Genomic DNA, 21,951 nt, shown 5'->3' on the forward strand with positions numbered 1-21,951 from the left:
ATTAGGGACCAGGCATGTACGGAGATGAAGAAGCCATGGTTCCTACCCTCCTGAAACTTTCAGCCAGGTAAAGGCTGTTTCTTGCCCCAAGTCTGCCTATATTGTCCTATACTACAATTTGCAGTTTAAAGTCTGCCAAAATAGAAAAACATAAAATAAATGATAAATGCTAAGAAGCCTAAAACTCACTCCAAAGAAGAATCAATAGGTTATACCTGTGAAGCACCTGTGATGAAAGCACCTGTGATGAAACTACAGTAGAGTAGTTTGGGTCCTAGCTCTGTCACATTTAGTACAACTTTGAACAAGATGATATAGAGAAAGGAAAGGGGACTTTTCTTCATTGCCTACTGTGTGCTGGCAGTGTGATTGGTATTGGTTGTTCATTATTTAATACTCATAGATCACATCACCTTCCAGCTCCCACTTCAAAAAACAACAGCAAAAAAATTCAACACCACCACAGAAAAACAAAATTTAAAAAACATATTCTTGGGAGTTCCCCGGCGGTCTACTGGTTAGGATTCAGCGCTTTCACTGCTGTGGCCTGGGTTCAATCCCTGATCTGGAAACCAAGATTCCCCCAAGCTGCACAGCATGGCCAAAGCCCTCCCCAACAAAAAAAAAAAACAAACCCATATTCTTCCTATTTTTAAGACAAATGAAAGTCCGGTGTAGAAAAGCTATGAAGCTTGGGATTTCAGACACACCTGAGATTTGAGCCTGGTCTCAACTCCCAACTCTACCACTTACTAGATTTTTGGCAAAGTTATTCACTTATTTATTCAATATTCACTATATGTCAAGCATGTTGCTAGGCACTGGGTTTTAAGAAAACCATGTGGCACAGTCCCTTTCCTTAAACCCCTTAAACTGCAGTCGAGGGAGACAGGCATGGAATGAAGTCCTTGTAATTAAGTGATAGGTGTACTTCTGGAAGTTGTACAGAGTGGCGTGGGGGGCAAATGAGTCCATTCTACCTGGCATTGGCAGATGGGAGAGGACAGGAAAGGTTTCCTAGTGGACGTGGCCCTGGAGTCCCATACAGGCACCCACTGATTCAGATGACTGTGGGAAAGAACAAGACATTCTACCTTGTGTGAGCAGTGGGGCCTGAAATAGCCTGGTAAGGAATGAAAATGGTTCAGGGTGGCTGGAGTGAGAGAGCTGTAAGTCAGAAGTAGTAATACCTACTTCCCTTGTTAGAGGATTAAATATATATAGTGTTAAGCACAATGCCTGAGACATACTAGGTGCTCAAACAATGTTCCTGTTCCTCCTTCAGTTTCTCCGGTAATTATATTGCCTTCCAGCTTGAAATTCCATGACTTTATCACACCGTATGGGTTCTTATTGTATATTGGTTCATACACTATTTAGCACATCATACAGTTTCAATAAATAGTCTCTACCACAGTTGGCAGAAGTCTGGATAAAACAAGATGTGAATTTTAATAAGGGACTGAAGGAAAAGCTGACTTTAGCTTCAACACTTTCTTTCTCTCTGTCCCTCTACAGTAACTTGAATAGAGTTTTGCTTGAGTATGTGTGAATATTGTGTAAGTAGAGAGATTCAGCGTCAGTTCAACACATGGGGACAGGATTCAATATCTTTCCATGGGAACTGCTCACCCGCTTCCAAACCCAGAAGAGCTGCTTTTCTGTTCCCAGAAGTTGTGACGATCATAACGTCAACCACACTGTCAGGAGATTTGAAGGCAACGTATCATCATTGCATAAACTTAGAGCTCATCATTTCTGGCCAGAGCTTACAGTCAACTCTATCTCCACTTTCAATCTTTCTTCCCTGCCTCTATTATATGGTTGTGTACATGTCTCCCCCACCCCACAAGAGTATAAACTCTGAAATCTTGTCTTATTCAACTTTGCATCTCCTAGTTACCCGCCCCCATCCACAGTGCTTTACCCATTGCAGACATTCAGCAAATATTTGTTAAATTTTAAATATACCTGGCTAATCAGAAATTAATCTCACTTATCACAGTAGGGTTCCCTGAACCCTAGCAGCACATTCACATTTGGTGAGTGATGTGACCAGAGAGCATAGGAAGGTACCTTTTCACCTTAAACTGAAGCAATCATATTGTTTATTGTGTGTTTTCAAGGAAAGTCTCCATGGTGTAGTGGGGTAAGAGCATGAGCTATAAAGTTATACTACCTGGTTTTGAAACCTGCTACAAGTCACAAGACAGACCTTGGGTATGCAACCTATCTCTCTGTGAATCAGTATTCTCATCTGCAAAGTGAGAGTAATGGTCTAAAATGTTATTTCATAGTTGTGGTCACGAAGATTTACTGAGTTAATAGCACTGGTACATTGCTATTTTTGAAGAGCACTGGTACATTGCAAGTGCCCAATAAGAATTAGTTCTTATTTTACGCTCTGCTAAGTTTTATATGAATGTAACTGGGAGCAGGGAGTAGCTCGGCCATAGCAGGGAGATGCAAAGGCTAACAAGAAGAGGGAAGGCAGGAACATATCCAGGGATGTGACGGTAATCCCCTTCTAGGAAACATGCTTCTTGAGGCAGGAAGATATTCCTGTCATGAGGTGTGAGGCTAAGGTGCTGTATACCTGGTGGACTCTCCCCCCACCACCAATTCAGCAGGGTAAGGGATCAAAGTACCTCTCTTGGTGGTGAAGATGCCTACCTCTTGCAGTCTTTTTTTTTTTTTTTATATCAAAAGTAGTTTACTAGTTAAACATTGTTTATTATAATATAGCAATATAGACCATGGGTTAAGAATGTGGAGGCAAAAAAAGATCTAATCATGGTTTTGACCTTTATTATCTGAATTATCTTGGGCAGGATCCTTAATTTCTCTATGCTTCTATTTCTTTTTTTTTTTTTAACATCTTTATTGGAGCATGATTGCTTTACAATGTTGTGTTAGTTTCTGTTGCATAACAAAGTGAATAAGCTATACATATACATATATCCCCATATCCCCTCCCTCTTGCATCTCCCTCCCACCCTCCCTATCCCACCCCTCTAGGTGGTCACAAAGCACCCAGCTGATCTCCCTGTGCTATGCAGCTGCTTCCCACTAGCTATTCTACATTTAGTAGTGTATATGTGTCAATGCTACTCTCTCACTTCATCCTAGCTTACCCTTCCCCCTCCCTGTGTCCTCAAGTCCATTTTCTACGTCTGCGTCTTTATTCCTGTCCTGCCCCTAGGTTCATCAGAACATTTTTTTTTTAAGATATATATGTGTTAGCATACGGTATTTGTTTTTCTTTTTCTGACTTCACTCAGTATGACAGTCTCTAGGTCCATCCACCTCACTACAAATAACTCAATTTCGTTTCTTTTTATGGCTGAGTAATATTCCATTGTATATATGTGCCACATCTTCTTTATCCATTCATCTGTTGATGGACACTTAGGTTGCTTCCATGTCCTGGCTATTATAAGTAGAGCTGCAATGAACATTGTGGTACATGACTATTTTGAATTATGGTTTTCTCAGGGTATGTGCCCAGTAGTGGGATTGCTGGGTCATATGGTAGTTCTATTTTTCGTTTTTTAAGGAACCTCCATACTGTTCTCCATAGTGGTTGTATCAATTTACATTCCCACCAACAGTGCAAGAGGGTTCCCTTTTCTCCATACCCTCTCCAGCATTTATTGTTTGTAGATTTTTTAATGATGGCCATTCGTACAGTCTTTTTTTTTTTTTTAAAGATGTTGGGGGTAGGAGTTTATTAATTAATTTTTGCTGTGTTGGGTCTTCGTTTCTGTGTGAGGGCTTTCTCTAGCTGTGGCAAGCGGGGGCCACTCTTCATCGCGGTGCGCGGGCCTCTCACTATCGCGGCCTCTCTTGTTGCGGAGCACAGGCTCCAGACGCGCAGGCTCAGTACTTGTGGCTCACGGGCCTAGTTGCTCCGCGGCATGTGGGATCCTCCCAGACCAGGGCTCGAACCCGTGTCCCCTGCATTAGCAGGCAGATTCTCAACCACTGCGCCACCAGGGAAGTCCCTTGCAGTCTTTTTTTAAAAGCATGGTCAAGTTACAGGAAAAATTCTATCACAGAAAAGTATTTTAAGTCAAATGAGTCATTTCTCTTATTAAGAGTATTTTTGAGCATCTTGGCATTTTAAACTATACTATCAGATTGATTTTTCTTTGATGTATATACATTTTTTACAGGCATAGTAATGATGTTGAGTAGTCTTAACAGAGGATTTAAATATCAGTGATGTTTTTTAAAAAAACGCTTTTTAAATGGATATATATATATTCTTTTAATGGACTTCAGGACTTTTACTTTTTTGGAAAGCAAAGATATGGGCATTTAACTAGGTATAATGTAATTCTGTTAGGCAGGGAGGATATTTTTTCCTTCTAGTAAAACATATTGAGGCTAATAATGATTGAAGACACATCATCAAAGGAAAACATTGACTCCTGAGGAAAAGTGATCAATCAGGCATTGGAAGAGATGATTTATAAAGGTAATTATGGCACTGGAATAAGCTTTTGGGATAAGCATACTTTGATCCATGTCAGTCATTCTTACTTCACATATGTCTTTGAGAGCCACCTTAGTGCAAAAAAGATGAGGGTCAAAGTAACAAGAAGGTTTATAGCTTTCCAGTGGAAGACAAAAATACAACAATAATCCTCCTTCCTCCTCACCATTGTCAAATTCCTTCCTGTTTGAGGATCTCAGAATCATTTAGTTGGCTACAATGATCTGCTGACTTTATCAGTATATTGTAACATGAAACCTTGTAAACTGAAACAACCTGCTTTAAATAAAAGTATTATGTGGCTAGTTTCCAACTATTTTAATCACAGTACAGCTGTAAACATTAAAAGATTGACATTTATATTGAAAAAAAACCCCTGAAATGTAATTTTAACTTTTTATCTCTATTAAACTATTCTATATCTGTGTTCTTACTGTAAGTCACCTCAATGACAGTGTTTAAGATAATCAGAATGTACATTATCCATACTTTTTCTTCTAGAGATTTTAATTTCCAACAGGAAACCAAAGTGAAATGAGTGCAAAACTAAAAGACTAGAATTCTCAATAGTTTTTCCACTGATTAGTATCTCATTTTCTGCCTACAAATCGGTTTATGGACACAATTTTGAAAGTTGCTAGGAGGACACAATCTGACAGTTAATATCAACATCTTTTGATAGTGTTTGTAAATGCTTGGCATTCTTCTTATTAGTAATACAATGTTTCTGCATTCTTATTAGTAACATGTTTGTCATAGAATATTGTGGAGTTAACATTCTGAGAAGATCAAACAATATTCAAATTTTTGTTATATGCTTGATGAAAAATTAAAGAACACATTGCTTAGTGTTACCCATAATTTTTGAGAGAGGATCTATGCCTTAAATTAATTATCAACTTCCATATATCAGAAGTCAGGTTATTTGGGTACACAGAAGTTTTTTTTTTTTAAAACCACAGCAATTGTGGTAAATTGGCTCCCAGGAGACTTCATTTACTCTTGTGTTGTCATCAGATGAATATGTATTAGGCCTCAACTTTGTATGTTAGGCTGATTTGCAGTTTAGATTGTATGAAATGGCTAAATTTCTCAGTTATTTGGCTTGAAAAAATATAATTCAAATATTGTAGGAATGAGACTCCACAGTGAATCCCCACAGTAAGGAGAATGGTCCGCTTATTTCTGAATGGAAATCCCCAATTGTCACACCACATCAATGATCTGGCATATCTGACTTCCATTGAGCTGGACTTTTAAAGGTCAGGTCTCTGGATGAAGAATTTTAGCTTAGCGGGTTATGCAGCAAAGATGCCCAAATCCAGAGCACTGTTTTAATGTTGTCAGAAATAGGTTCTCTTGAAATAGCAGAGGGGAAGAAAAAAATGGAAGATTTTAAGCGCAAAGTCTTTTGCCTAAGCACATTTTCTAACGTTTCTGCCCGTATCTCATTAAAAAGCTGGATAAAGAAACAGGGATGGGGATAGAACCACATCATCTACTTTCATAGAAGGTTCAGACTGGAGTCCCGCAGGCACAATTTATTTGGCCTACATTTAAAAAATCTGGAAATGCCATATTAGAAAAAAATCCAGATTTTTGGCTTCTTTTAAGAAACGGAACCTTTGGCCACAGTGGGCCTGTATTCATACGGGGTGTGTGGGGGGAAAGCAGGCTGGATTTGAGAATCGGCTGCTTTCTGTACACATGCTCAATGATTTCCCATTCCCTGCCACCCCGAACGTCTTAACACCACGTTCACTTTGCCTGCCTCACCCCGCAGGCGTTGAGATTCCTGCAGTTTATGAAATGGATGCAAACGGGTCTTTTTTCTTTTTTAAATGGGCAAATCTCTTTGTTAAAGGAGGAAGGGGGAACCAATGGCTGGTTTTGCTTCCAAAGTCCTAAATCTGCCGTTTTTCAACCATCTGACCCTAACCTACTTTTCCCGGATGGCCCAAAGTATGAAACTAAGTATCAAAGGATGGCCCTTGTAGTCACAGTTCTATCATAAGCCAGCCATGTGACCTTGGGCGAGTCCGTTAACCTCTCTTAGCCAAAGGTGATGAAAAGTCTCTAAACGGGCTTAATACCTGCTCTGAATACTTCACAGGGCTATTGCACAGCACACACGAGATTCTGAAAGTACTCCTAAATCATTTATAAACCGCAAAACGCTCCCTAGCACAAGCGTCTGTTAGAGTGCGACACCACGGCTTTAGAAGTTGGGTTCCTGGAATCCGCTCCAGTTCCGCGCTGCTCCCACCTCCCACGCTCGGGGTGGGCGGGCGGAAGAAGATTCTCAGGGAAGAAGCTCTGGAGAACCAGCTTAGAAATGCAGCGAGAAGTCCGTTAGCGGGGGTAAAGTTGTTGGCATTTTTAAGCCCCCAGAGTAACATACCAACTCCTGGCCGAGATGACAGACACCGCGCAGAGCCAGCGCGAAAACCGGTCCCCGGGCCACCTCCCTGCTCGAAGCCAGGACCCCAGGAGCCAGGCCTGAATCCTCCCGGCCAAGACCCCAGACCCGGGATTCCGGACCTCGTTCTCGTCCCCAACCCCCCCCCAATCTCCTCCCCATCCCCCCTCCACGTGACAAGAGCCGGAACCGTCACTTCCGGCGGCGCAGGCCACGCGCCTGCGCGGGGCGCCTGGCCTCAGTGAACGGTCGGCAGGGGCGCCGCGCCGCCAACGGCCTCGAGTGGCGGGCGGCGCGGGTTCGACTGGGGCGGCAGCGGTGCCGCGGGATGCTGTCCAGAGAGTGTGCGGCCTGAGCGGACCAGCCCACTCCGCGGAGGGGCCGGTCGCCCCGCCCCCTTCGCCATCTCCCTCCATTGCGCCCTCCTCCGGGGCTCGCAGTCCGTCCTGGTGCGGCTGCTAGGGCGCCCGGGACACTGGCGGAGGCGGCCGCGTCGCCCTCGCACTCGGGCCCGCCCCCTCGCGCCCCGCCCTGTCCCCGCCCTCCTCGCCGCCCTCTGCGGGAGCCCGGCAGCTGCAGCGGAGCCGCGGAGCGGGCGGCGGGGCCGGGGCTGTGCGCTCGGCGCGCGCGGAATGTGAGGCTCGGCAGGCCGTAGCGCTCTCGGACGCTCGGACGAGCGAGGGGCGGCGACCCCTCGCGGACGCCCGGCCGCGTGCCGGACCGGGCACCTCACCCTCTCGCTCGCCCTTGCGCGCGCCCCGCGCCCTCCAGCGCGCCGGCGGGACCATGAAGAAGTTCTCTCGAATGCCCAAGTCGGAGGGCGGCGGCGGCGGCGGTGGAGCGGCGGGTGGCGGGGCCGGCGGGGCCGGGGCCGGCTCTGGTAGCTCGTCCATGGGGGTCCGGGTGTTTGCGGTCGGCCGTTACCAGGTCACCCTGGAGGAGTCACTGGCCGAAGGTACGGGCGCCCGGGGAGGCTCGGGCCGGCAGGTGAGGGAGGGCTGGGGTGTGGCGGTAGCTTCTCCAGGTCCTCGCCCGCTTGTCTCCTCGCCTTCCCGGCTCACTCTAACCCCTTCTGCCTCCTCTGCTGGGCCAGCGGGGGCTTTTAGAGTAGCTCGGGCTCTCGCTCGTACGTCGGCTTTTCTCGCCGCCGGCAACTCTGACCTGTGCACAGTTCTTTCAGTACGAGTTTGTCATTTTCAGTGCTTCTTGACGCAAAGAAATAAATAGGAACCGTCTTAGCGAGTGCTGCGGTGTCATGATTAGACCAGTGACTCATTAAAGGGTCAGATCGAGCAGGATTGGGGCTCTTACCCGCTGTGGCTCAGGGGGGTGTCAAGCGTTGGCCTCACCACTCGCGACGCAGGGCACAGGACTCTGCAGCCCCGAGTGTTCAGCCTGGGTTTGCTGCTGCTCAGTCATCAGTTGAAAAACAATTTATTTCTGTGCGTGCGCGTGATGGAGGTGATACTTTGCCCCAAATTCAGTGAGTAGGTTGCTTTGGGGGAGCAGGTAAACTTGAAGTCCACTTATCTTTGTTTTTTAGAATCTTCTCTATCATGCAGGGTGCTAGTCACACCCTTTCGGTGTGTCTTGTTTGATAAGACTTTAAAAGACGATATGAAAGCAGGTTAACTTTCACTTGAGAAGTTTTGTGTTCGATCCTTCATTATCTTTATCAGACTATGTCAACAGTTGAGAGTCTGCTTACAAAAAAGTTTGCTCCATTGGAAAAAAAATCCTACACTTTTAGTTTTGTATTTCTTGTATAATTGGCTTGTAAGAAATACTCTTGTTTCATTGCATACTTCACTGACTTTTGAGTTTTTAACTGCAGAATGATATTACAAAAATACTTAAAAATTTCTCAAGAAATAATTTGTTGATAATTTGCCCTTCTAAGTTTCAAGATTAAGAGAGAAGAAATCAAAGACAGTAGTTTTGGTTCTCTGAGGGTCAGTTGATGTGGTTTGGAGACAGTAGACTGAGATTCCACTTGTGTTTTTTGAAATGCCATAAACAATAGCAAATTAGTACAAAAGAAAAACCTGAAGATTTTTGTCTATACACTTTCTAAAGAGAAAGAAATCTTGAATTATTCAGGATGGATGTCATTGTTTTGCAAGCCATTGCCCCCAATAATGAGCCTAGCTGAACCTTAGGTGGGAGGAGGATCTTTAGCTTGTCAAATAATGAATGTATGTATGGTAATTGGTGTTGATAGACGGATTTACCATGCTGTAAAAGTTCCTAGTTCTTTATTATACGTTAACTTCAAGTGTTTGAGTCATAGATTAAGCTATAGGTTTTAAGAAGACATGGCTGTTAACTCACATGCTGTACTTCTGTTTTTGAATTGTTGTAATAACTGCAGGGTGGCTTGAATAATATTACTCACTTCATTTCACTAAATCCCAGATGGGTCTTTTACTTAATAAGAAATCATTGACATTTCATCAAGTTAGACTTTGGTAGCTTCTACCGCTGCTCCATGCATGTCCTGTCATTACCCTGAGCAAACCATTTTCAATAAAAAAGAAGTAATTTTGGAAGATGCAAATACAAATGAATTTCAAAAGGGGAGTGCTCAAGCACACACACACACAAATTAAAAAAATGTTTCAGTCACTAATGTCACTGTTAGAGTGTTCCACTTACTTTTGCCATAAATTTGTCATTTCTCTTGGAAAAATCCGTCATCAAGTGCTAGGAGGAAGCAAGCGTTGAACAAACTCTTTTGGAAGATGGCGCTTCCCCAACCCAACACCCCAGAGGGAAGGCTGAGGCCTAGGCTTTGTTCCTTGTGTATTTCTTCTATTTCAGCATGCACACAACCGAAATTATCTATATTTGGTTTACTTTTTGATCCTGACAACATATTGTTATTTCATATGCTTAATATCATCTCTTCTTTCCAAATAAGTAATGCTACAATTTAGATCAGATGTTTAAGCACAAACGTGGTTTACATTCAAGAATGATCATTCAGTAATTTACAGATACATTTGCCCAATTGTAAGATTAGGGCAAGTGCTTGTGAAAAGGCGTTACTGTAGAGTTTAGAGTACCTGAATTGGGGAGAGGTGTACCATTGAGTGGGAAAAGGGTAGAAGCAAAGACAGATCAAAAAACAAACTTAGTTGATTTTACATTTTTGCTTTGTGTCAGTGTTGTTTAAATAGAGGCAAGACCCTGTAGATGCTGTGTCCTGAGGTGTTTTTGCCATGCTACTGCAAATACAGGCAGCTTGCTCAGAATGACCTCTGCAGTGTCTTTGAGTCTTCAATAAACCTGGTGTGAGTGCTGCCGCCCCCCCTCTTCAAATACATACTTGATTCTCATTATTCACAGTAGTCACGTTCTATAAAGTCGCTGTGACCAGTGATTTAGCAAATACTGAATCATTGTTCCTAGGGGAAATAGTGTCAGGGTACCGCAAGCCTGTGTTTACAGCATTTTTGTCAACCAGTCACTGTATAACCTTGTTTTATGTGTGTTTCTGTTTAAAGACACCTTGTTTAATATATATTGTTGACTTGTTAACATTGAACTAATGGTCAACAGTACTGTAACTCATGCCTAAATGAAGCTTAGTGAATATACAGATTTTCTCTGTAAGGGACATCATAGCCTTCTTGCACTAAGAAACGCTAGATGGACAACACTTTGGCTCTATGCTTGGGGGCTATTTTAAACAACAAAATCACCAATAAAAAACACAAAAATGAGAAAAACATGACACTACATAGACCTTGAAAAGGGCCCTTGTTTATAGCAGTGAGAGCTGAAACAAGGCAGAGCAATACCTTGTTGATTCCAGCTGGCTTACTCAAAATTTTCACCACTATGCGCATGTCTGCAAATAACTATGAAAGTGCCATTGTATTGATATTGGGATATTTTATTGATTTCGGGGATACAAATAAATTTTAGCAAGTAAGCAACTTCACAAATATGAACTCTCCAAATAATGAGGATCATCTGTATATGTATGTATGTATAGGTATGTGTATGTATGTATATATTTACATGCACATACATGTTTTATATATTATATATATTTAAAAAACCCACATTCTCAGGAGTATACTTACGTTGTATGTTATAACTAAACTATTGGTGTAGTTTCCTTTCTGAAATATACACTTTGTATCATAATCTCTTTCTAGTTAAGTATATAGATGTTTGAAAATGCTGACAACTTGCACCTTTTTAGTTCTTGCTCAAAGTTGAGAGGATATCACAATGGGCCATTTTTATGGTTTTCCTCGAAAACAATTTAGTTTCAGGAGTGGAATTTCAGCATCGGGCTGTAGAAATGAGGTAGAGCTATACGTGAATTTTAGCTTGAAACAGTGTCAAATTGTCAAGCACATATAATTCAATGTAACCGTCCAAGTTTTTACTAAAACGTAGGACTGCTTTTGGATCATATACCTCTGTATACCTTCAGTGCTAGTCAGAAGAATTTATTATTGATTGATAATGGGAAGAGTGGGTTGTCAAGTAGGAGAGTTTTTCCCCTAAGTGTCTTTGGTGAAAAGTGGAGTTATGGGGAGCGTAGAGAGCAGGACACCATCCAAAATTTGTTAACATAGTCTAATCATGAGGTTATGGGACTGGATAGGAGTGGTATTTAAAAAAATTTTTTTTTTTTTTGCGGTACGCGGACCTCTTACCGCTGTGGCCTCTCCCGCTGCGAAGCACAGGCTCCGGAAGCGCAGGCTCAGCGGCCATGGCGCACGGGCCCAGCCGCTCCGAGGCACGTGGGATCCTCCCGGACCGGGGCACGAACCCGCGTCCCCTGCATCGGCAGGTGGACTCTCAACCACTGCGCCGCCAGGGAAGCCCAGGAGTGGTATTTTGAATATGATTGGATGCATAGGACTTTCTGACATGGGCATGGGGGTTGTTGGCACTGTCAGTAATTGGAGGCCAGGAATTTACTAGAGTTCTGTAAAAGTAGCTCAGTAGCTCTCAGAGTTAACTGCTTAGAGTAGGGTGAATTTGGGCTAGGTGTCAATTCTTATTGTTAATTTTACAGGAAGGTAGTAAGGTACATCTGACCTTGCAGGATAAATCAGTAAGAATCTTTAAGCATGGTATCTCATTTGCAGGAATTATCTGTGGCTACCCAGTAACATGGAAGTAAAAGTTCTTGAGAGATAACAAAGCAGAGTGGAGGATTTAGTAAAGATATCAGCAACTGTTACTATTCCCTAACTATTAAATGCCTTTTTTTTTTAAATGCCAGGCTCTGTACTAGGTGCTATTTATACAGCAGAGAACAAAACAGGTGTTTCTCTGGCATTATGGAACTTACAGTCTAGTGTAGAAGATAAATATTAAACAGAATTAATCAGGTTAATGTAGTTAACAAATTTGATAATTGTCATGAGAAGAAAGCATAGGGTTTCATGAGAGAATAACTGATTCAATTTGTATTGGAGGATGAAGGAAGGCTTGTTTTTTTTTTGACATTTTAGCAGAACTCTGAAGTATGAGGAGAGTTAAGTAAAGGCAGAGGTATGAAGGTGGCGTGGTATGGAGTATGTCATGAAGAGAGAAATTCCTATGTGGGGAAGAGTTTCAGGAAGTGAATTATGTCCAGAGCTATGGACTATCATGAATGAACCACATGGAAGAAGGACCCATGGTGGTTTTGGAGAGGACCAGGATCCAGGTCTTTGTATGCCATGTTGGGGATTTTAGATTTTGTCTGAAAATGCAATGGGAAGCTACTGAAGGATTTAAATTAGGGCCGTGACATGCTCTGATTTGTATTTTCGTAAGATCATGGTGTTTGCTCTATAGAGACTGTTTAAGAGGTATACAAATTAGGTTAGTTAAGATGATGGCAGTGGGGATGGAGCCTAATGTTACTAATGCTTGAATGGGAAAACCTGGTTGTGGATTGGATGGAGGTGGGTGTTGTAGGAAGTGTGAAGAATGACTTGCTTATGTACTTCTTGGATGAAGGAGGTGCTATTTATTGAGATGGGGAAGAGTAGAGAAGGAACAGGTTTGGGGGTGTTGGGAGGATATCCAGTAATTCCAGACATGTTTAGTTGAGATATCTGAGAGGGGAAGTACATGTCAAGTGAGAAGTTGAATATATTGTCCAGTACTCAGCAAAGGTGTTTGGACTTAGAGACACGTACTTCTGATTGGTGAGCATTTGGCTGTTATTTTAAGCCCGGGAGAGGATTGCTGTAGGGAGAGGGTGTAGAATGAGAAGGGGAAGGCTCTTATGAAGGACACCTGTGGAACATTGGTCTCAGACATTAGAGTTTACCAGAATCATTTATTTGGAGGGCTTGCTAGGGCTTGGCAAAACACAGATTGCAGAGCCTGACCTCCAAAGTTTGATTTTGTATTTCTGGGCGGAACCCGTAATTTGCATTTTTACCAACTTGCTCATCAATGCAGATACTGCTGCTCCAGGAACAGTGCCTTGAGAACCCGCGATTTAGAGTAGGCAAAGACTGAAAAGACTAAAAAGGAGCTGCCAGAGAGGCAAAGGAATACCAGGAGAATCCGATGCCTTGAAACTCAGGAGTGAAGGGGAGGGAGGGAACAGTTGTGTTGTTGAGAAGTCATCTTACTTGGTCACTTTTTTTTTTTTTGCGGTACACGGGCCTCTCACTGTTGTGGCCTCTCCCGTTGCGGAGCACAGGCTCCGGACGCACAGGCTCAGCGGCCATGGCTCATGGGCCCAGCCGCTCCACGGCATGTGGGATCTTCCTGGACCGGGGCACGAACCCTTGTCCCCTGCATTGGCAGGCGGACTCTCAACGACTGCGCCACCAGGGAAGCCCCGGTCACATTTTTTTTGGTCAGGCATTCGTGATTGTCCATGCTCAGTCTTTCACCTACCTTCTGAATCTTAGCTGTGGTTATTTCCTAGTAATGCTTTTTGCTCCAGCCACAGTGTGCTCCTCTCCTCCTTGCTCTGTGATTGAATCTTCTGTTTGCCTTCCACTCTGCTTGTGACTGTCTAATCCTAGCTTCCTAACTGCTGGCTATGATCACTCCCTTCTTCCTGTGGACATTTGTAGCTGTTTGCTTTTTTTCCCCTTATCACATTTAATCTTTTGTCTTGAGATACAATTATGTAAGCACTTGGAAACACTAGGGTGGTTAATTATTGTTCCTGTCTCAAGGCCCCTAGCAGATAGTAAAATTCTTGAGGCTGAAAGGACTCTGTATTAATTGCTTTTTGTGTCATAAAAATTGCCTCACTGTATGATGGACATTCAAATACTTTTCAAAGGAAATGATTTTTGACTTTTTTTTTTAACCAGAATTCTTTAATAGAATTTAAGACCTAATTTGCAAATTAAGAAGCACCAGTGGAGGGCTCTTTAGTTCTTGTCCCCTCAAAGGTCTTCTGCTTACGTCTGGGGACGCTGAATTTTCTACTTTGGTGAAGACAAAGTTTCAAGACAAAGTTTGTTTAAGGCAAAGTGTTGTTTAAATTAGCTTTCTTGAAACAACAAAGAAAGAATAATGTGGCTGCCCCCTTAAGTCATCTTTCTCTATTGACATTATATTTTTCTTTATTTAGCAAAGGTGGTGAGTTAAAAGAAAATTATTTTTACGTGCAGTTGTGAAATTGTTTTATATTCTACAGTTGATTTTGACAGCCTTTTTTGGATGGAGAGCTTTTTGAGGACAGGGTCTTATTTATTTATCTCTGTATCCTTACTTCCTGTCCAGGAATTTTTTGTTGTTGTTGAATTAAACTATCAGGAAACGTTGTTTCCTTTTCTGTAATGCGTAGTTAATACCTATTATGAAGATCAATAGGTAATGTGTGATATTGACAAGATAATTTGTGACAGTACCTAACAGTGCATGCCAAATCTCTCAATCAATATGGGTTAGTTTTAGGTTCAGATTTAGTTACAAGCTTTCAGTGAAATCTGATTCTGGCATTGTAGTAACTTGCTTTTAGATTAGGTATTACATTTATCCTGATTTAAGTTTCACATTTGTGTTTGTAAAAAATCTGAATCATTTTGATTAGATAATTATTATATGGCATTCAGCCACATGTAATTTTTATGTTTCAATCAGCTGTATAGAATTTTGACCTTGATAGCAGCATATGCTCTCACAATAATATGAAAGTAATTTGCAGCAAAGGATATTACGTAGAATCTTATTAACAGATGCTTCTCTTTTGGGTTGTTTATGTTATCATTGTAGAGATAGCGCCTAAGATGTAAATTTGATTGTCTGCTGATATGTTTTCTCTAGAGGTGGCAGTTTTTTTTTTTTTTTTTGCGATACGCGAGCCTCTCACTGCTGTGGCCGCTCCCGTTGCGGAGCACAGGCTCCGGACGCCCAAGCTCAGCGGCCATGGCTCACGGGCCCAGCCGCTCCGCGGCATGTGGGATCTTCCCGGACCGGGGCACGAACCCATGTCCCCTGCATCAGCAGGCGGACTCTCAACCACTGCGCCACCAGGGAAGCCCGAGGTGGCAGTTTTATTCAGGGACAAGATACTGACACTAAAATAATTCCCAATTTTCAACACTTCAAAAGTATGTAGTGGAAACTATACATTTATCTCCAATAAAGGGGCTAAATTGCACTGGTATGTCAAATTTCTTTGCTTTTAGCTGTAGTCAACTTTGTGTGGTTAGTGCTGAGCAAATTGGAAAGGTTGTCTTTGGTTATTTTAAAAATAATGGAAATAAATTAATACTTGTTAGTATCTTTCCATTATGGAGTCTGCAGGAGGGATAAAAAGAAAATTGATGTTGTTAGTACTAAGGAACTAATCTTGTGTATTGTCTGGGGTTCTCTTTCACCCCTTCTCTCCTTTTTTTTTTTTTCGTTTTGGTCAAAGCTTAAAGTAGAACATACACATTTATTAGAACACGTTTGGTAGCTATCAAAATGATTAAAACCTTGATCTGGAATTCTGACATTAAGAGTCTGAATGGCAATTTCAGTGCTGCATAAGGTTTCATCAGCAAAGGCTTGAGACTGCTCATTCCCTGATTTTTTATCCTGCATCCATCTGGTGAACCATTTATGTACCCACAAGCCACTATTTTTAGGGGACTCAGTTGGGACACTGAGTGGTTAATGACTGAGCCATTTTAAATAGTTGGGCACTTAGTTAATTTGGAGATTCTCTGTCTGTGTGTATCATCTTTACAAATGAGCTCAGTCAGCACATTTATGCTAAGTTTCAAAACTCTGGAGGAAAGTGGTTGTTGGGCCTTTCCACAGAGGGATTTTGTTTTTGGAATTTTGGGTTTGTCTTAGAATTCCAGTAACATTAAGGGCATAGTTTGGGACGTAACCTTTGGAGAGGCACTTTGCAATGGATATTATTTTAAAATGTGAAAAAATTGTCGCTACTAGTTTTCCTATTTTAACATTATATTAAATTTTGAAATGATGCCTTCTTGGAGGAAACTATTAAAAAAAAAAAGGCAAAACTTGGAGTCGGGCCAGCTGCTAATCCCAGTTAATGCCACTAACTCACATTGTGACATTTTTTTTTAACTTTTTTGCATTTACTTTATTTTTTAATTAAATTTTTTTTTTATTATTTTTTTTTTTATGTTTTTTGGCTGCATTGGGTCTTTGTTGCTGTGTGTGGACTTTCTCTAGTTGCGGCGAGCGGGGGCTACTTTTGTTGTGCACAGGCTTCTCATTGTGGTGGCTTCTGGCTTCTCTTGTTGCCGAGCTCTAGGTGTGCAGGCTTCAGTAGTTGAGGGTGCGTGGGCTCAGTAGTTGTGGTGCACGGGCTTAGTTGCTCTGCTGCATGTGGGATCTTTTTTTTTTTTTTGTAGTATTGTGAACATTTACATATAATTAAAGTTCTTCAAAATCAGAATTTTTCAGAATCATCAATATACCATAGTCTACCGTTCCAATACAATTTTTTGTTGAACTTATTTCCAGTTTTTGACATTATAAATAGAAAGTAAAGAACATCCCTGTGCAAAAAGCATTGTCCACACATTGTGACATTTTGACCTCAGTTTCCTCAAGGAAAAAAAATGAAGTGGGTAAAGATGAACCTGTAACATCCTTTTCCATTTTAGCATTCTCTGATTCTGTCTATATAACTGAATTTTACTTCTCCTGCTGATAAGAGAGGAGCATGAGAAAGAAGGGATAATGATGAACAGTTTTAGGATTGAGACTGTAATGAAAGGATTGTGTTTGATTATCATGCATTTGAGTTTTTGGGCAAACTTCAATATAGGGTAGCAATTTATTTTTTATTCCACGGTATAAAATTATTTCTTAATCATTGGGAAAAAGTCTTTAATAAGAAGTTGCCTTATGTGGTAGCCTTAAGGTAGGGGATGGGTGCTCAAGTAAAATTGTGTGGCATTTCAGAGTACTATTTAATTTCAAAGGACGTACGGCCATAGTTGCTGCTTTTGTCATTTTAGTAACTTGTGTTCTCCAGGTGACTCATTTATAATATATGTATTTTAGGGTATCTGGAAGTAAAGAAACTTTCTTGTTTTTCAAGTTTTTATTTGTAAAGAATATATGAGGAAGGGTATGGTTATACTTTATCTGAGTGAGTTTACGGATAGAAAATTTAACCATGATATGTGTGAGGAACGTTACTTTTGTTTGTAGTGCCGTCAGCTCTAGTTTGGGTTCCTAATACTTCTTAAAGAAGTATGTTCTTGGGCTTCCCTGGTGGCGCAGTGGTTGAGAGTCCGCCTGCCGATGCAGGGGGCACGGGTTCGTGCCCCGGTCCGGGAAGATCCCACATGCTGTGGAGCTGCTGTGCCCGTGAGCCACGGCCGCTGAGCCGGCGCGTCCGGAGACTGTGCTCCGCAACGGGAGAAAATAAACATAACATTGTAAATCAACTATTCTTCAATAAAATAAATGTTTAAAAAAACAAACAAACAAAAAAAAAAAAGAAGTAAGTTCTTATGTGGACTATCCCTCCCTTTTTAGGCTCTTTACTCACCAAATCAACACTTGTATTCCTTCAAATTTATTCTCTCTGAAGTGGACTTCTGATTATGTCACCCTCTTATTTGCCTAACCAAGTGAAATGCAGACTCATTACTCTGGGATTCAAGGTCCTCTGTAATGTGACCCCCAAGCCCCTCTCCAGCCTTAATCTCTCACTCCAACCCTAGGTGTATATCACTATTGCATATGTACTTGATATCTTCTGCACTTCTCTGATGCTTTCTCATGCCTGTTTTTCAGCTTATGTTGTTACATTTGCTTAGAATGCAGACACCTGCCTCCCCAATCCTGTTGAAATCGGATCTTGCAGAATACATTTAAAATACAGTTAGTTATTTGCAATCTTTATTTTTCCATGAAACCCTGTTCACAACCAAATGAGTGTAATTATGCCTTCCTTTGGTGCCCTGTGTAGCAACTCTTGCTCATATTGCACTTATTTTACACAGCTTTGTTCTATTTCAAGAAAATGTCTAATAAAAAGTTTCCTCTACTGCAAGATTAAAAGCTCCTTTAAGGTTTGGCTTATGTTCATCTTATATCTCTTGCAGTGCTGTACTCATGATAGGTATTCAGTACATTTGTAAGAGATTGAGTTTTTGAACTGAACAGCAGTCAGAAGGCCAGTAAAAATTTACTGTAGGGCTTCCCTGGTGGCGCAGTGGTTGAGAGTCCACCTGTTGATGCAGGGGACATGGGTTTGTGCCCTGGTCCAGGAAGATCCCACGTGCCGCGGAGTGGCTGGGCCCGTGAGCCGTGGCTGCTGAGCCTGCGCGTCTGGAGCCTGTGCTCCGCAACGGGAGAGGCCACAACAGTGAGAGGCCTGCGTAATGCAAAAAAAAAAAAAAAAAAAAAATTTACTGTAAAACAATTGACATATTTGTCAATTGGATTTGACATATCCTGCTGTTCAGTTGATATTTAGGAGCAGATTGGCCCTGTTTTTCAAGTTGTGTCCCTTTATAGAAATTAAAATAAGTAGATATGTTTGATGATAATGTAGGTACAGTATTATCTAGATGGATGAAAAAAATACAACCAGATTTATTTTTGGATTTCTAGCTTGTTTTATTTTTGTTATGATTACAGGAACAGTACATCTTTGTTTTGTGCGTACTGCATTGCTCTTTTTATTAGGTATGACTCTCAGAAATATTCCAGCCTAAGTTCCCTTGACCCATGGCATCTTTAAGAAAGCTACTACTGTGGGACAGAGAGAGCAAGCTGAAGAGGCCTAAAGTATGTGCTCTGAGTAGCTAATCTTAAGAAAGTAATAATGTTGGAAATGATCAAGTGGCTATGGCTTTCTCTTGAGTGGCTGATAAGTACCAAGGTTTAATGTGACGGCCAGAATCTAAGAGAATGAGAGATTAGCAAGAAGGGAGGGGTCTCATCTCCTTAATGCTCTGTGTGAAGGAACATATGATCATTACTTTGGGAAACCCCTCTGACTAGTCTGTGATATCAGAAGTGATCATTTTCTAGGTAGAGAAACACTGAATTTTTTTTTTTTAGATTAGGAAATTTGTAGCCTTTAGTGTAACAGATCAGAGGGTAGCATGCTACCAAGTCTTTATGCTTTTCTTAGTAACTAATCATTATCACCCTCAGCATTCTTCTATTTCTTCTTTGGTTTCCTGGAAGAGAGGTTTTCAGCACACTCCTTTGCTTGCCTAATTGCTGTATTTACTTATTTTCCTTAATTTTTTTGTGGTTGGGCCATTGTTCAGGCTGGCTGGAGCTTTTTACATACTTAAGTATTGTCTTTTGAATGAGATGGTCAGTGGTTAGTCTAAATTTTAATATTCATTCTGGAATCATTAAGATATTAGTATGAAAATGACTTACACATAATACAGTAAAATATTTTACTTAATGAGTGTTGTCAGGACTATTTTTCTAGGGAGTGGGATTATGCATCACTGGTCATGATCCACTTCTTCATTCTCTGGCCTGCATAACAGAGTCTTTCCTACTGAATGTTAATGGCCTATCTATTCTTTGTGTACAAAAAAATGATGCCACTGAGTCATGATCAGTAGGACGTGTGTTTTGAGTTACTTTTCCAGAAGTAGGATGAGTATGTGCTTAGCTGTGCTTAGGCTTTTTTAAAAAAAAAATTAATTATTTGATTTATGGCTGCGTTGGGTCTTCATTCTGTGCGCGGGCTTTGGTTGCAGCGAGCGGGGGCTACTCTCCATTGTGGTGCACGGGCTTCTCATTGGGTGGCCTCTCTTGTTACGGAGTGTGAGCTCTAGGCATGGAGGCTTCAGTAGTTGTGGCATGCGGGCTCAGTAGTTGTGGCTTGCAGGCTCTAGAGCACAGGCCCAGTAGTTGTGGTGCATGGGCTTAGTTGCTCTGTGGCATGTGGGATCTTCTTGGACCAGGGCTCGATCCCATGTCCCCTGCATTGGCAGGCGGATCCTTAGCCACTGTGCCACCAGGGAAGTCCCTGTGCTTAGGCTTTTAATAGTCTCTTTTGTGATCAATGACAGAAGTTTGTAAGATAGTTAACTAGTGTTGTACTGCAGTAATATAGACCTAAAGAGGTTTTTGTTTGTTTGTTTACCAACTAGCCTAGTTCAAATCCTAGTGAAGAGTTAACCAGATTGTTAAATCTTTGTTAATTTTTCATCTTTTAGCAAAATATTATTTTTACAATTCTAAGGATCGCGATCCAAATTGATAGTTATATATTTTTAAAACCCGGTGAACTAGCTGTTACTGGTTTATGTTTTTCAGCTCACTGAAGTGGGAATTTAAGAAATGTTGCAAATACATGGATTGAACAAACATGTGTTTGTCATTTTGCGCATAGTATCCTGTCTGTAAGGAATGTTAGAAGTGAGTTTGCAAGGTGCTATATGAATCCATCATGTTCAAAGTTGGATGTAACCATTTTGTTGTCCTATAAATTTCTAGCATGAGAAACTCCTATTTACAGAGTTAAGGTTCAAATTTGTTCTCACTTTAGAATAGTGGCTGTCTTTCTTAATAAAGGCTACGTGTATTTTAAAAGGTTATGGTGGGCCATTATGTGTATTCTGGAACTTCCCTGGTGGCGCAGTGGTTGAGAGTCCGCCTGCTGATGCAGGGGACACGGGTTTGTGCCCCGGTCCGGGAGGATCCCACGTGCTGTGGAGCGGCTGGGCCCGTGAGCCATGGCCGCTGAGCCTGTGCGTCCGAAGCCTGTGCTCCGCAACGGGAGAGGCCACAACAGTGAGAGGGCCGCGTACCGCAAAAAAAACCCCATAAAAAACCTGAGGTCAATTCTATTGAGTTTTGCTTTTGGAGGACTAAATAAAGGGATAGGGATGGTGGGTGGTGTACAAGAATCTGAGTTAAGGCAAAGACCTTCTCAGCTTCCTTCAGAGAGGATCCCCAGTAGTCTATTAACTGGAGTTGGTGTTGCTGGACTAGCAGTCTTTCTTTTTAAATGCTGATGCGCCGTTATATCTCCCGTAATTGTAGCAATTATCCAATTTCAGTGCCCTTATTTAACTATGAAAAAATAGAGTAAGGGATGAACCAAAGTTACACTGTTAGTGCTGGTTGTGGAGGGCAGAATTTAGGTCTCAGGACTTTAATTTAGCACTTTTTCTACCATGTGCCCTCCTTAATTGGCTCTTGCGCACATTCAAGCATTGGCCTTTGAGTGGAGTGGGACTTCAAGCAGGCTTAAGGGTCCAGGGGACTTTTAATATTCTGGAAGCAGCTGGAGTATTAATGGGTACCTGAGGAGTCTGAGGTGGACTCAAACATTTTTGAGTTAAAGTTTTTCCACTGTGCTCCTTGCTGAGGCCATCAAACTATGTGTTGCAGTTGTTTAAGATGTCAGGATTAATATGAAAAGGTTTAAAATTGCAACTTCCCCCAAATTAGTTTGTTGTCTCAGTCTAGAAAGATTCAGTCCTAAGTGAAATAATGTGTTTGTGAACTGTGAAGTAAGTAACATAAAATCACATTATTTTAGCTTCTTCATTTGAATCTAGCGTAACAGTATCTGGGAACTCCTGGTAGGGAGGAAAGTGAAGAGAAGAGAAATAGCTGACTTCTTATCCCC

General features: G+C 41.7%; 1 protein-coding gene and 1 long non-coding RNA gene across 5 annotated transcripts in view; one reads left to right on the forward strand and one right to left on the reverse strand.

Annotated features, from left to right (window-relative positions):
* LOC137223846 (uncharacterized) overlaps positions 1-7,055 on the reverse strand; it is a 73,171-nt gene extending 66,116 nt beyond the window's left edge. For both annotated transcript variants that reach the window (XR_010943098.1, XR_010943097.1), the window contains exon 1: positions 6,900-7,055. This is a non-coding gene — a long non-coding RNA (uncharacterized lncRNA). The remainder of the gene's footprint in view (positions 1-6,899) is intronic.
* A 122-nt stretch (positions 7,056-7,177) lies between these two features.
* The window catches only part of BMP2K (BMP2 inducible kinase), a 126,193-nt gene continuing 111,419 nt past the window's right edge, over positions 7,178-21,951 (forward strand). For 2 of the 3 annotated variants that reach the window (XM_067736350.1, XM_067736351.1), the window contains exon 1: positions 7,178-7,872. In XM_067736350.1, coding sequence (XP_067592451.1) covers positions 7,704-7,872 — 169 coding nt within the window. In that variant the 5' untranslated portion in view covers positions 7,178-7,703. The remainder of the gene's footprint in view (positions 7,873-21,951) is intronic. The other variant, XM_067736352.1, reaches the window with a different exon arrangement.

Source organism: Pseudorca crassidens, chromosome 4 (genome assembly GCF_039906515.1).
Source record: "Pseudorca crassidens isolate mPseCra1 chromosome 4, mPseCra1.hap1, whole genome shotgun sequence".
Lineage (NCBI taxonomy): Eukaryota > Metazoa > Chordata > Mammalia > Artiodactyla > Delphinidae > Pseudorca > Pseudorca crassidens.